Raw genomic sequence first — 11,822 nt, 5'->3', positions numbered from 1 at the left:
AGTATATATATATATATATATATATATATATTTCACGGGAGGATGGGGTTACTCGAGCGCCGCAAGGCAATCGAGGAGGAGATTGCCAGGACACAGAAGAACAAGAAGACGGAGTACCATGTGGGCCGCCTCAAGGGTCAGTTGGCCCGCATCAAGACCGAAATGCTGGAGAACGCCGCAAGGGCTGCCGGAGCCCGTGGGGGTGATGGGTTTGAGGTGCGGAAAAGCGGCGATGTGCGCTGCGCCCTCGTGGGGTTTCCGTCTGTTGGGAAGTCCTCTTTTCTTTCTCGCGTGACGGCGACGGCGAGCGAGGCGGCCGGGTATGAGTTTACCACTCTCACGTGTATTCCGGGGAAGTTGATCCACAAGGGCACGGAGATTCAGATTTTAGACCTGCCAGGTATCATTGAAGGGGCGGCGGAGGGGAAGGGCCGTGGACGACAAGTCATCGCCACGGCTAGAACGGCCGATATTATTATTTTGATGTTGGATGCGGCTAGAGCAGAGGCTCAACGAAGCAAGATTGAGGCTGAGCTGGAGACGGTGGGTATTCGCCTAAATCAAAGTTTTCCCAACGTGACATTCAAAAAGAAACTCTCGTGTAGTATGAACGCCATAAGCTTTACCTCCACTGTTAAGTTAACGCAGGGTATGTCTGAACCCTTGGCAAAGGAAATACTGAAAGATTATGGAATCCACAACGCAGAAGTCATTATCCGGGAAGACATTACAATTGATCAGTTTATTGACGTTATCGAGGGAAATCGACGGTATATGCCTTGCCTCTATGTCTACAATAAAATAGACACCATTACGATGGAAGAAATGGATCGACTGAGTCGATTGCCGCATGCTGTTGTGCTTTCACTGCAGTGGGACCTCAACGTGGATGAGGTGATTGAAGAAATTTGGGAGCATCTTAATATTATTCGCATATACACAAAGAAACACGGTGCCCACCCGGATTTCACGAAACCCTTCGTGGTGAAGCGCAATGCGAACGTTGAACATATCTGTAAGAGAATACATAAAGATATCGTGTCACGATTTAAGTACGCTCTTGTGTGGGGAACGAGCACCAAGCATCAGCCGCAGCGAGTTGGCATAGGACACCATTTGGAAGATGAAGATGTTCTTCAAATTATGCTAAAAACGTCTAACGAGTAGTTTTTTTTCTCTCTAAATGCCGTGTTGTGAGAAACAAAAGGGGAAAAGAAAAGAAGGAACAATTAGAAAAAAAAAGAGAGAGAGAGAGGTATCGACGAAGGGAATTTGGAAGAGCAGCAGACAGGCAGAGAGGAAAGAGGACGGGGGTGTTGATGATTGTACGCACTTGCTTGCTAGTGTGCTGCTGGGGCAATCAAACGAAATACAGCGAGCACAATAGATAACGCTTCTATTACTCATTGTGGTTGCCCCAATGTCTTTTTCTAATTTTTTTTCTTTAATAAATAAGAAGAAGTGCTTTCATGTATGCCGGCATGAAAATGTCTGTGGGTGGACGTTGTTGTTGTTGCTGTTCTGTCGCATGCCTGTACTCGTGTGGAGAGGCTGCGGCTGTGAGCGGTGAGTTTTTCCCTTTCTCTGTGTGTTTGTGTGTGCGTGTGTATTAACCCTGTTGTTGCGTTTTGTCTACAGTTCTCTTTCTATCTCTCTGTGTCTTTAGGAAGTTGTGTGGAGGATGAAGTCTGTGTCTTATATTTCATGCGACTTTCTCACTTCACACGGCGTGCCAATGACGAAGCCGCTCCGTGATTGGCTGAACCGTGCCTCGTACCTGGCAAAAACCAGGACGACCGAGGCGGATCGGTGCAAGTATGAGCGGTGGGCCATTGGGGTCGTGGAGGAGGCCCTGCGTGAACCGGGCGGAATCGAAGGGAAGGACTGGGCGCGTGTGTCTCCCGTGATGCCGACGAATGCAGTGGACAGAGAACCTACCCTTCTTCGGGACGGCGGTGTTTCGGAGGGAGGAGGAAATGGCGTCACACAGTCAAGTGTGGACCACCGCGCCCTCGTGGTGGCGGAGTCCATGCGGCGCGCCCCAGCGGAGCTTCGCGCCTTTTTGGTACAGGCGATTAATATTACAGATATGGAGGTGACGGCGGGGAGGAAGCGGTATGATGCCGTGACCTTCATGGAGTTGATTCAGGCTGCGCAGGAGCTTCAGCGCGTGTACCAAGCACAGATGGAGGCCCAGCGTCGCGCCACGCCCCCCTCGCCACGGGTGGCGGTGGCGGCTGGCCCCAGCGAGCCTGCGCAACGGAGGTCCGCATTGCCTGCAAAGGTTCCAAGGACGCATTCAGAGGGCGAGGAGAGAGGTCTGGAGAAGGAAAGGCCGAGCAAGACGCGGCGCGGGGAGGTTAACCCGCATCGGCGGGATACTGGAACGGGTCCCACATCATTGGAGTCTGAGCGCACAAGCAACTTCTTTCGAGACTTGGTTTCCTGCAATGCCGCGTCGCTAGCGCCACGTCCCTTCATTGGAGAGTCGCAAGAGCTAGAACGAACGTATTCTAGGTACGAGCCTACCCCGGAAGATATTCGTCCACGCAATGTTCTCGTGAAGGCTCTGGCGTTTGTACTTGCAAAGGCGAAGGAGAAGGATAGTACGGAGAATTCGCTCGCCTCAGCAAGATACTTAAACGAGCAATTGAAGGGGTTAAGGCAGGACCTTCGTGTGCAGAACATTGTGGATGAATTCGCTGTTGAGGTGTACGAAAGGCACGCTCTCATTTGTCTAGAATTGGGAGACATCGGGGAATTTAACCAGTGTCAGGCCTCATTGAAGAAGTTGTATGAGGGGCTTCCTGACGTCACGGAGACTTCCGTTTCTGACTTCTTTTGCTACCGTCTTGCGTACCTTTCCCTTGGCGGCCAGTATGATGCGTTGGCAACGGAGTTGATAGTTTACACAAACACGGTTGCGAGGAGCGCAAAGGCGTGTAAATGTGCATCGCTACGCGTAAAAAAAAGTGATCTGCGGTGGACGATAAAGTTGTGTACTGCGTGCGAAGACGGTGACTGTGTGACGATTTGCCGCGCTATTATGGCACTCCCACGCGGCATGCACTTGCTACTGAAAATATATCTTCAGAAGTGCCGGCTAACGTGGTTGCGAGCGGCACTCAATTGCATACGGGGGATGGTCTCCGCGCACTTCGTCCTGGCCTCACTCGGCTTGACCCCTGTGGAGCGACACAGCGGTGAATGCGTGCCCGACGCGGAGGGGAAGGGAGCCTACTTTTGGTTAGATGGATCCTTTGAGGAAGCCGAGGATGCACTCAGGCGCTTCTTCGAGATGATTAAATTTGCGCTTCCTCACGGATTTTCATTTAAAGATGAGGTCCATTGCGACACGACGAAGAAGCGCTCTCGAAGCGGAGAAGACACAGGGAGAAATGAGGAGGACGCCACCGTGGTTGATGCCGCGGCCTTGCTCAAGTGTGTCGACGCATATATCGCCTTCCTCAGTACACGGCGTGACGTTGGTCTCGGTAACGCCGAATAAATTGGACGCTTCTCCTCCTCATCTGTTGTTGGTATTCTTTTTTTTCTCTCTCTCTGTGTGTGTGCCCATCTGATTGGCGCATGCCTTTTTCTCCCTTCAAATGACAATGGTGTATATGTGTGTAGACACTATTCTCTCTGCACATCCATCTTCCCATTCACCGTGCTTGCTGTGTCCTTCTATTTCTCTTTATTTGGTATCTATTCCTATTACCCAATATACTTGGATAGATTAATCGTGAGATATCCACACACGGCGCACCCTCAAAGGGAAGAAAATTGCTGTTCTTGTTGTTAGTCTTGGTCTTATACCTATAGCAAAGCAGGATAAAGCGGAAGCGGAAGTAGAGTGACGAGCAAGGCGTTGTGGTGGTGAAGAATGGATCAGATGCCTGTTGTTGATAAGGAGTCTGTCGTGCAGAAGCGTAAGAAGGATCATATCGATATCTGTCTCCACAAGAATGTTGAACCGTACAAAGGCGGGGAGTCCATCTGGGCCAAGTACCGCATTCCATATACGGCGCTACCAGAAATTAAAATGGGCCAAATTGATACGAGGTGTAAATTTATGCAGTGGACCCTGTCGTTCCCTTTTATCATCTCCTCTATGACTGGTGGGGAGGAGCATGGTCGCATTATCAATGAGAATTTGGCCAAGGCCTGTGAGGCAGAAGGCATACCCTTTGGACTAGGCAGTATGCGTATTGTGAACAGGTATGCTGCAGCCATACATACTTTTGATGTTAAAAAATTCTGCCCCTCTGTTCCCATGTTTGCTAATATTGGACTAGTGCAGCTGAACTATGGATTTGGTGCTAAGGAGGTGAACCACTTAATCAAATGCGTCAACGCAGACGGTCTCTTTATCCATCTCAATCACACGCAGGAGGCCTGTCAGCCGGAAGGAGACACCGACTTTGAATCACTGCTAGTAAAACTTAAAGCATTGTTGCCGCACATTACCGTCCCAGTTGTTGTGAAGGGCGTTGGACACGGGATAGAGCAAAGGAGCGCGATTGCACTACAGAAAGTGGGGGTAAAGTACATTGACGTCTCGGGATGTGGTGGGACCTCATGGGCGTGGATTGAGGGCAGGCGGCAACGCGATGTGCCGGATGGGGAAAGCATGGGCTACCTCTTTCGCGACGTTGGGATCACCACGGACCTTGCCCTGCAGGAATGTGCTTCTCTCACGCGATCCGGCAATCTCCACCTTATCGCTGGTGGGGGAATTCGCAGTGGTCTGGACATCGCCAAATCCCTCATGATGGGTGCGGAGTGTGCAACGGCAGCCATGCCTTTTCTGAAGGCAGCACTGGAGGGCCATGAGAAGGTGCGCGAAGTCATCCAGAGGTTTAAAAAGGAACTTGTTGTTGCCATGTTTGCCTGTGGCGTGAGCACCATTGATGAGCTGCGAGAAAAGTCCCTTTGCGTGTCTTCATCGCTTTAGAGAGAAGAATAGAAATGGGGAGATGGGGGAGCTAATATATACTTATATGTATATATGTATATAAATGCGTGTATACAACTGTATATATGTATATATGTGTGTGTGTGTTTATATAGGAAGCATTGTGATTAATTAGTTGTGCTCGCGCTTGGGTTTCCTTTTTCTTCTTCTTGTCGCTTCGGACGCTCACGTCTCTCCGATTTTCCTCCTTTTTTTTTTGCGCGGGCGTGCATCTGTGGTGGTGTGTCGGCCGCACACAAACACACACACCTACATGCATGCAGGGTAGCAAGCTATCATACACATCTGATGGTTCAAGGTGGTGTGGTGGAAATCCCCCCCGACTTTGTTCCTTTGGAACATGTTTGTCGGGCCATGAAGAATGCGGACTGCCGCACTCCGGTTATTTTTTTCTACGAAGACGGTGACCCGTTCCTTTCTCTCTGCAAAATTGCCAAGGAGGTGCAATCTGTCGTGTGGCACTTTGATCTTGCGCTCGTGAAAAGCATTCAAAACGCCATGGACTACGTCGATGTGGGGACCCAAAATGGGGACTGGGTGTTTATCACCCACTGTGAGGAGGCCGAGCAGAACCTCTTCCGCGACATCGCACTTAGGGTTTTCCTCCTGAAGCCGGAACCGAAGAAGTACCCTCGACGAGAATTTTTTCGGTGTTTGTTTTGTGTTGATAAGGCCTTTGATATTGAGGGCACCGCAAAGTTGCCTTTTCCCCCGGTCATACTCAAAAACTCCATCATTGCAAGGCGCATCGGCGAGCACTCCTCGAAGTGGTCCGTTAAGCTCCCCTCGGACGCCAAGTACCGGGAAATTGAGGCATTAAAGCGCGAGCGACGTCGCGAGGCCGGTCGCGACAGCGACAGCGAAACGGACTTGAGCGAAGACGACAGGTTGTCTGGTATGTGGTTCCACCGGGCCGTGGAACTAAGCAAGGCGGTGGATGACTCCCCGTTAACCAGGGCGGAGGAAGAAATGCAAACGGCTTTGGATGAGGAGGATGTTGAGACCATCAAGCGCCTTATCACAGATGGAAAGATTGAGGTGTCGAAGATCATCAAGTGCGGCATGACGCCGCTTCAGTATGCATGCTCGACTGAAAAGGTCAAGGCTGCGAAGTGTCTGCTTGACTGCGGCGCCGACCCCAACCAGCCGCGTCAAAGTGATGGGTGTCCTCCCATATTTATGGCCCTCGAAGACGCGTCGCTTGTGGAGGCTTTGGTAAAACATGGCGCGGACTTGTTTATGACATACCAGGGGTGGCGGATAGACGCCCACCCCGACACTTCGCCGCAAATAGCGCGAATGACAAGAAGAATGAGAGCGAACATGTAACCTTTACTGTGGATGGTGCAAGAAAAGAAAAGAAAAAAGGAAACCATCACTGAAACCATTACTTTTCAACTTCGAGCTTTTTTTTTCTACTGAAGAAAAGAAGGAAGGAAAAGACTGAAATAAACAAATATATAAAAATACGTTACGTCTATGTCTTTTTCCATGTATAATGTATGTACAGTGCCCGAAGAAGTGTATAAAATGGGTGTTGGGGACTGAGATGCTATCCCCCCATGCTTGGTGAACAGAGAGGGTCCGGCAAGGCGAGGTGGCATGGAACCTGGTCGGATAAAATGAAGGTTTTATTACCGACATGGCATAGATGGAGAAACTACAGTTCCTTTTTCCCCTCGCTCCGTTCTGTGAGTTGTGACCTCCTGTTTTTTCTTTGTTTTGTTTTGTTTTTGTTTTGGCTGCATTTGCGGCACTGTTGCGGATATCTCGTGGTGGCAGAGCTGGAGGTTTGCTGCTTCCTTCACTGCCTTCTCTTTTGTACGGACGCCGCTGACTTCACACTTTTTGGGGGATTGATTTTTTTTTATTTTATTTCACCTTGCAAAAGAAGTCATTCTTTTTGTTAGTGTTGTTGTTAACAGCGAGGAAGCAAAGAAGCGCTGCCGAGCATGACCACTTTCCTTAGCAAGAAGGGCACTCTGGGGGCCGCGCTGAGTTTGTCGGTTGCAACGATCGGCGCAGGGACAATCGCGTTGCCCTCGACTTTTGAGGACTGTGGAATCATCCCTGTCGTTGCGTTCATGATTCTCGTTGGGGTTTTTACCGTCATTTCAATTGACTACCTCATTCTTTGTGTCGAGACCGTGCAGCTGCGGTCGTATGAAGACATCTCTAGAGAATTGCTGGGACTTTTTTTTGAGCAACTGGCTCGCTGGATGCTTATTGTCTTCAATATCGGCGTCGCGGCGGGCTACATTGTCGTTATTGGGGATATCTTCGAACTCTTGCTGCCGATCATCAGAGTTTACTTGCCATTTTTCGATGACCCCATGCGGATCACATTGGCGATTTGGGCATGTGTGATGCTGCCCCTGGCATGCGTTCCACAGGTGTCATCTCTACGTTTTGTATCCATAGTGGCAATTGCCTCAACGTTTTTTATCTCAGGTGTCATTACCTACCGATACTTTGCACCACAGCATCCATCAGCGACAGAGAGGCGTCACGGTGCGAAGTATATTTCTCTGTCACGTCGCATGGTGTTGACGTTGCCGATATTGATGTTTTCCTTTGACTGTCAAACATTGGTCTTTCAGCTCTACGCCGGTATTGGCGAAAAGACCCAAAAAGGAATGAGGAAAGTATCTATACTTAGCATTCTGGTTACTGGGTTGGTTTATTTTACGCTGGGTCTTTTTGGTTACCTGTCGAATACGCCGCACGTTCATGGTAACATTTTAACAAACTACGATCCTGTAAAGGACAGGCTGTTCGCAGTGGGGGATGCCATGTACTCCTTTACAGTTATCACGGCCTACGTTCTCGTCTTATTTCCTTGTCGTGATGCCGCATTTATACTGCTGTACGGATACAGTACTGCAACACATGAGTCTTGTCATGATGCCATATCTACGAAGGACAACCTAATAGCAACTTGTTTACTTTCTGTAATAAGTCTTTTATTGGCCTTGAAAGCCCCTGGAATTCTTTTCATTATCGCATTATTAGGAGGTCTTTGTAGTAGCAGCTTTTGTTTTACACTTCCCGCCGCCTTTCGTCTTCGCTTACATGCGTTGGGTATTGCACCGGCTTCATCATGGGAACTATTTGTTGCTTTGGCCATGCTGAGCCTGGGTTGTATTGGTGGCGTGATGGGCACGGTGGTGCTGTGCACCGGGATGAGCTAATTGTTGTTCCCCCGCCCCCACCCCTCACTCTCTTTCTCTGGTATGCATGCGTCTGTGTGTGTGTCTGCGCGTGTGTGATTATCTGCCACCATAACCTCCACCATCACGCGAAGTGCTCTTGAAACCTCTGCGGCCTGTTGACCAACTGCCCTTCTGCACATTTGTTCTCGGAAAATTGCGTAAGTACGGTTTTTTTTATTCGCATTCCCACAAGCATTCGACGAAATAACGTTCGGTGCGTCGCTTGGGCGAATTTTAACAGGCAGCCGCTGTGCTTACTAGCTGCGCTCCACACCGTTTCTGCTCTCAGTCGGCGTGTGTTTGGATTCATTGAAGTTTTATTGGTGGTCCCAACATCAGTTTCCGTTCTTGTTATAGGTGTTGTTGTTGTTGCTTTGTTGTAGTCCTTCGGTTTGCCCAGGGCGTCACACGGGGCATGGCTGCCTCTAAAATGCAGAAAACACCCAGTCAAGGAGGGAACGGGGTTATTTCCTGCTTCTCTTTCTTTTGAAATCCACCCAAGTAGAGTTGTGTGCATCTAGTAAAAAAGGTGTAAAACGTGCCGGGCGAGGCGTTTCATGTGAATTGCAGCGACCGTCAATTCCTGGCCGCAGTATGCGTTAGTGGTCGGCATACATCGATAGCAAGCACGCTGAGGTCGGCATCAGCCACAACACCTCCTCTCTACCGACGTCTATACAAGGAGCGCCACCGGGAACACTGCAAGCACCACTTATGCTCACTATCGTCACAAAATCCCTTGGCGCCTGCCCCGCTGCAGCGCTACTCGTCCGCAAAGGATTCTGCGCCGAAGGTCTCTCACTCTATGGCCTGGTAGGACGCCTGCCTCACTGCGTGGTGGCGTTACTCCCGCCGCCGATCGCCGCACCCCGCGACCTCCTCCACGCCCCACTGGGGGGGCTCGCTTGGCAGAATTGGGCGCCATTTCGGGGGCTGCGGCGGCGCCGGGCCGCCTCTCGCTCCCTCCGGCGTTACGTTGCAAAACCGCCGCGGCGCGAGGCGCACGACGCCATCCCGGGGGGAACGCCGACATAAACTAAGCCGCGGCGCCTCTCCGGCGCATTTCCGCGTGCGAGGCGCGAAACGGCGCCCCTTTGAAGGGCGGGGCGCCGCGTAGCCGCGTCGCGGCGGCCCCGGCAGGCCCCAACCCCCAAAGAAAGGGCGCCCGGGGGAGCGAGGAGCCGGCGGAACGCCCGCGTGTGGCGCCAGGGCCCCGGGAAGAAGCCGTTTGCGGGGCGGGCGCCGGAACTTGCCGTTTCCTCGACGACGGCGGCCGTGCGGGCTCGCCAGATGCCGGATTCCGGTTTCCAGCACGCGGTTTTCGTGGCTGCGGCAGGCGCGCGGCCCCACCCGCCGCCGCGTGTCTCGCCGGCCCTGTGAGCGCCGCGGGGGATGGCAATGATGCCCCACCGCGCGGGGCGACAGGCTATACGAGGGTCCCCTTTGCCGCGCCCTCGTCGTCGGGGGCCGGGGCTCCTTTTCGCAACCCGTTCGGCGGGGACGGGTGTGCTCTACGACGGCGCCCGGCGCGCGGGCCAGCGACTTAGTCTGGGACTGCACTGGGGAGAAGAAATTCGTTGCCTGGACAGGGCGAGCGCGACGGAGGCGAACCCGCCGGCGAGAGACGCGGACGGTACGAGGGAGTTGTGCGCTGCCATTTGACAACGTGGAACCGCATGGAAGTTAAGCTCATGGGCATTGCCTGCTCTCCTTGGAATTGGCTTCTGCGGGGGGGGCATGGGCGTTTGCGCCGCTGTGTCCTTCCCCCCAGAGTTCCGTTCGCCTACAGGCTTTCTCTTTGCCGCGTACGTCGCTTCCCTGTGCGCTGGGCGCGTTGACGGCCTCGCGCGTAGCCGTACGCCTCCCACTGGTGCTCACTGCTTCTCTGCTTCCTGGGCACCACTTCTTTCCCCCCCCCCACTCTCTTCCGCAGCAAGCTACAAGCTACACAGCAAGAAACTCCAAAGACAGCGAGCATGGCGGTGTGGCGGGTAACGACGTGGCTGAATGGACGGCGTGCTCGCGTGGCAGCGGCGCGTTGGGGGCGGCGGGGCCGCAGTGCGCGTTTGGGCTCGCGGTTCTGCGCGGCGGCGCTATACTTCGTTGTTGTTCTGTTGCTGCTGCTCCTGCTCACGCCGCAAAGCGCCGTCAGCCAAGCAGCACCGCGGCAGGTCAGCGCGAAGGTGTTGATGTTGAACCTAACCAACCTCCCAATGCCTCAGAAGTTTCTGGATGGACTTGAACTTGGGCTGATGGGGGCGCTCTGGTCGCGCAACTTCACTGCTGCAGATGACGTTCATATAGAGGTCATCAGTAAAGTCGCCACAATGGAAACGAGTGGGGCAGCCGTCGACAAAGCGGTGAAAGCAGACAAAGACATCCTTCTTCTTGCCGGTGTCATTGGTGATACAGCCTTCCTGCACTCTCTGCCCGCAGCTAAGCAAAACAGCCTCGTCTCTTTTGCCCCGTTTACTGGGTCGAGTTTGGTGCGTGGGTGGAACCCCAACGTGTACTTTGTGCGCGCTGATCCTGCGACAGAGCTGCTGGCACTTCTCCGCTACGCCGTGGCTGAGCTGCGGGTGCTTCGGCTGGGCTTCATGTACCTGCAGGGTGTCTCCTTTGGCGATCGCGAGTATGAGCAGGCACAAAGTGTGATGTCGGCGATGGGCTACGCGCTGAGCGGCGTATTCACCGTGAAGGTCCCCTTGACGGGTAGCGCCGACAACAAGGAGTTTGACGAGGCGTGGGAGCAATTTGCTGCGACTCTGCCGCAGGCGGTGATTGTGTTTGGCTCGCCTTATCCGGACACCATGAAATTCCTTACGAGGATGCTGACGGACAGGCGCACCTCTGGCGCGTACTTGCTTGCTCCTTCTGCGGTGCAGGACGCCGTTTTGGGGGTGTGGCGTGCTGTCGTGGCTGGGGGTGTCAAGTTTGTGCCCGGGCAGGTGATCACGACGGGGACGAACCCGCTGGCGAAGGACACAAGGTACAGCGCCATCCGGCGCTTCCAGGAGGTGATGAAGAAATACCTGGCGAACAGGACGGACATAAAGTCTGCTGCAGGCCAGGGATTTCCCAACGACGACAATGCAGGGGAATTGATGGTTGCTGCGTGGATTTCCGGCGAGGTGCTCGCACAGGCGCTGGGTAATCGCGAATGGGTGAAGGACCGCAGCTCCTTCAAGGCGTCCATCTTCAACCAACGCCGGTATTTAATCGACGACCTTGTGGTTGGCGACTACGGTGGGGATTGCAGTGCAGTTGCGGTTTCACAGGGCGCCACCTGCCGCTGCAACCAGGGCGGCCACACGGTGTACATGAAGCGGTTTGTGGAGGGCTACCGTGCAGAGCTTCAGACTGATGACGCGTTCACAGCTGGGCAGCGCCGCTGCGGTGCCAACGGTACACTGTTGTATGCACCTTTGGATGGATTGCTTGCCGTCATGCAGGATAATGAACATGCTCAATTGGCTGTTAGCAGTGTGTTGGGAGGTGCAAAAGCCGCCATTGCTTCGCAGGAGCATGATGCGCCGGGTATGGTGACGTTACGTGTGCTAAATACATCCATAGCTGGGGCACATGACGCTCTAGTGGCAGAGCACAATGAGCGTCGGGTCCATTTTGTGGGT

At 53.1% G+C, this 11,822-nt stretch overlaps 7 protein-coding genes across 7 annotated transcripts in view, besides 7 other annotated features; all 7 read left to right on the top strand.

The window, feature by feature from the left end:
• Window positions 1-2: 2 nt before the first annotated feature.
• Window positions 3-31: a microsatellite.
• Window positions 32-42: 11 nt separating this feature from the next.
• Tco025E_07032 (putative GTP-binding protein) lies at window positions 43-1,167 on the top strand (the record flags this gene model as incomplete). Its single annotated transcript, XM_029373899.1, has 1 exon — window positions 43-1,167. The coding sequence occupies one exon, from the start codon at window positions 43-45 to the stop codon at window positions 1,165-1,167; it is 1,125 nt and encodes a 374-aa protein (XP_029226014.1).
• Window positions 1,168-1,209: 42 nt separating this feature from the next.
• Window positions 1,210-1,244: a microsatellite.
• Window positions 1,245-1,585: 341 nt separating this feature from the next.
• Window positions 1,586-1,608: a microsatellite.
• Window positions 1,609-1,681: 73 nt separating this feature from the next.
• Tco025E_07031 (uncharacterized protein) lies at window positions 1,682-3,508 on the top strand (the record flags this gene model as incomplete). Its single annotated transcript, XM_029373898.1, has 1 exon — window positions 1,682-3,508. The coding sequence occupies one exon, from the start codon at window positions 1,682-1,684 to the stop codon at window positions 3,506-3,508; it is 1,827 nt and encodes a 608-aa protein (XP_029226013.1).
• A 378-nt stretch (window positions 3,509-3,886) lies between these two features.
• Window positions 3,887-4,957, top strand: Tco025E_07030 (isopentenyl-diphosphate delta-isomerase; the record flags this gene model as incomplete). The annotated part of the gene is made up of 1 exon (XM_029373897.1): window positions 3,887-4,957. One exon carries the CDS (start codon window positions 3,887-3,889, stop codon window positions 4,955-4,957), a length of 1,071 nt encoding a protein of 356 aa, XP_029226012.1.
• Window positions 4,958-4,991: 34 nt separating this feature from the next.
• Window positions 4,992-5,072: a microsatellite.
• Window positions 5,073-5,266: 194 nt separating this feature from the next.
• Window positions 5,267-6,307, top strand: Tco025E_07029 (nuclear protein Tc22; the record flags this gene model as incomplete). Its single annotated transcript, XM_029373896.1, has 1 exon — window positions 5,267-6,307. The coding sequence occupies one exon, from the start codon at window positions 5,267-5,269 to the stop codon at window positions 6,305-6,307; it is 1,041 nt and encodes a 346-aa protein (XP_029226011.1).
• A 380-nt stretch (window positions 6,308-6,687) lies between these two features.
• Window positions 6,688-6,718: a sequence feature (A-rich).
• Window positions 6,719-6,930: 212 nt separating this feature from the next.
• Window positions 6,931-8,169, top strand: Tco025E_07028 (putative amino acid permease-like protein; the record flags this gene model as incomplete). Its single annotated transcript, XM_029373895.1, has 1 exon — window positions 6,931-8,169. One exon carries the CDS (start codon window positions 6,931-6,933, stop codon window positions 8,167-8,169), a length of 1,239 nt encoding a protein of 412 aa, XP_029226010.1.
• Window positions 8,170-8,216: 47 nt separating this feature from the next.
• Window positions 8,217-8,246: a microsatellite.
• Window positions 8,247-8,534: 288 nt separating this feature from the next.
• Window positions 8,535-8,574: a microsatellite.
• A 330-nt stretch (window positions 8,575-8,904) lies between these two features.
• Tco025E_07027 (uncharacterized protein) lies at window positions 8,905-9,225 on the top strand (the record flags this gene model as incomplete). The annotated part of the gene is made up of 1 exon (XM_029373894.1): window positions 8,905-9,225. The coding sequence occupies one exon, from the start codon at window positions 8,905-8,907 to the stop codon at window positions 9,223-9,225; it is 321 nt and encodes a 106-aa protein (XP_029226009.1).
• Window positions 9,226-10,166: 941 nt separating this feature from the next.
• Window positions 10,167-11,822, top strand: part of Tco025E_07026 (receptor-type adenylate cyclase) — a gene marked incomplete at both ends in the record, with an annotated part of 1,695 nt that continues 39 nt past the window's right edge. Inside the window, one exon of the mRNA XM_029373893.1 lies at window positions 10,167-11,822. This exon is cut by the window's right edge and continues 39 nt beyond it. Coding sequence (XP_029226008.1) covers window positions 10,167-11,822 — 1,656 coding nt within the window.

This window comes from Trypanosoma conorhini (genome assembly GCF_003719485.1).
Source record: "Trypanosoma conorhini strain 025E chromosome Unknown Tco_14.4_contig_00513, whole genome shotgun sequence".
NCBI classification, from domain to species: Eukaryota; Euglenozoa; class Kinetoplastea; order Trypanosomatida; family Trypanosomatidae; genus Trypanosoma; species Trypanosoma conorhini.
Note: the sequence above shows the minus strand (reverse complement) of the source record. Positions and strands in the feature narration are given on the sequence as shown.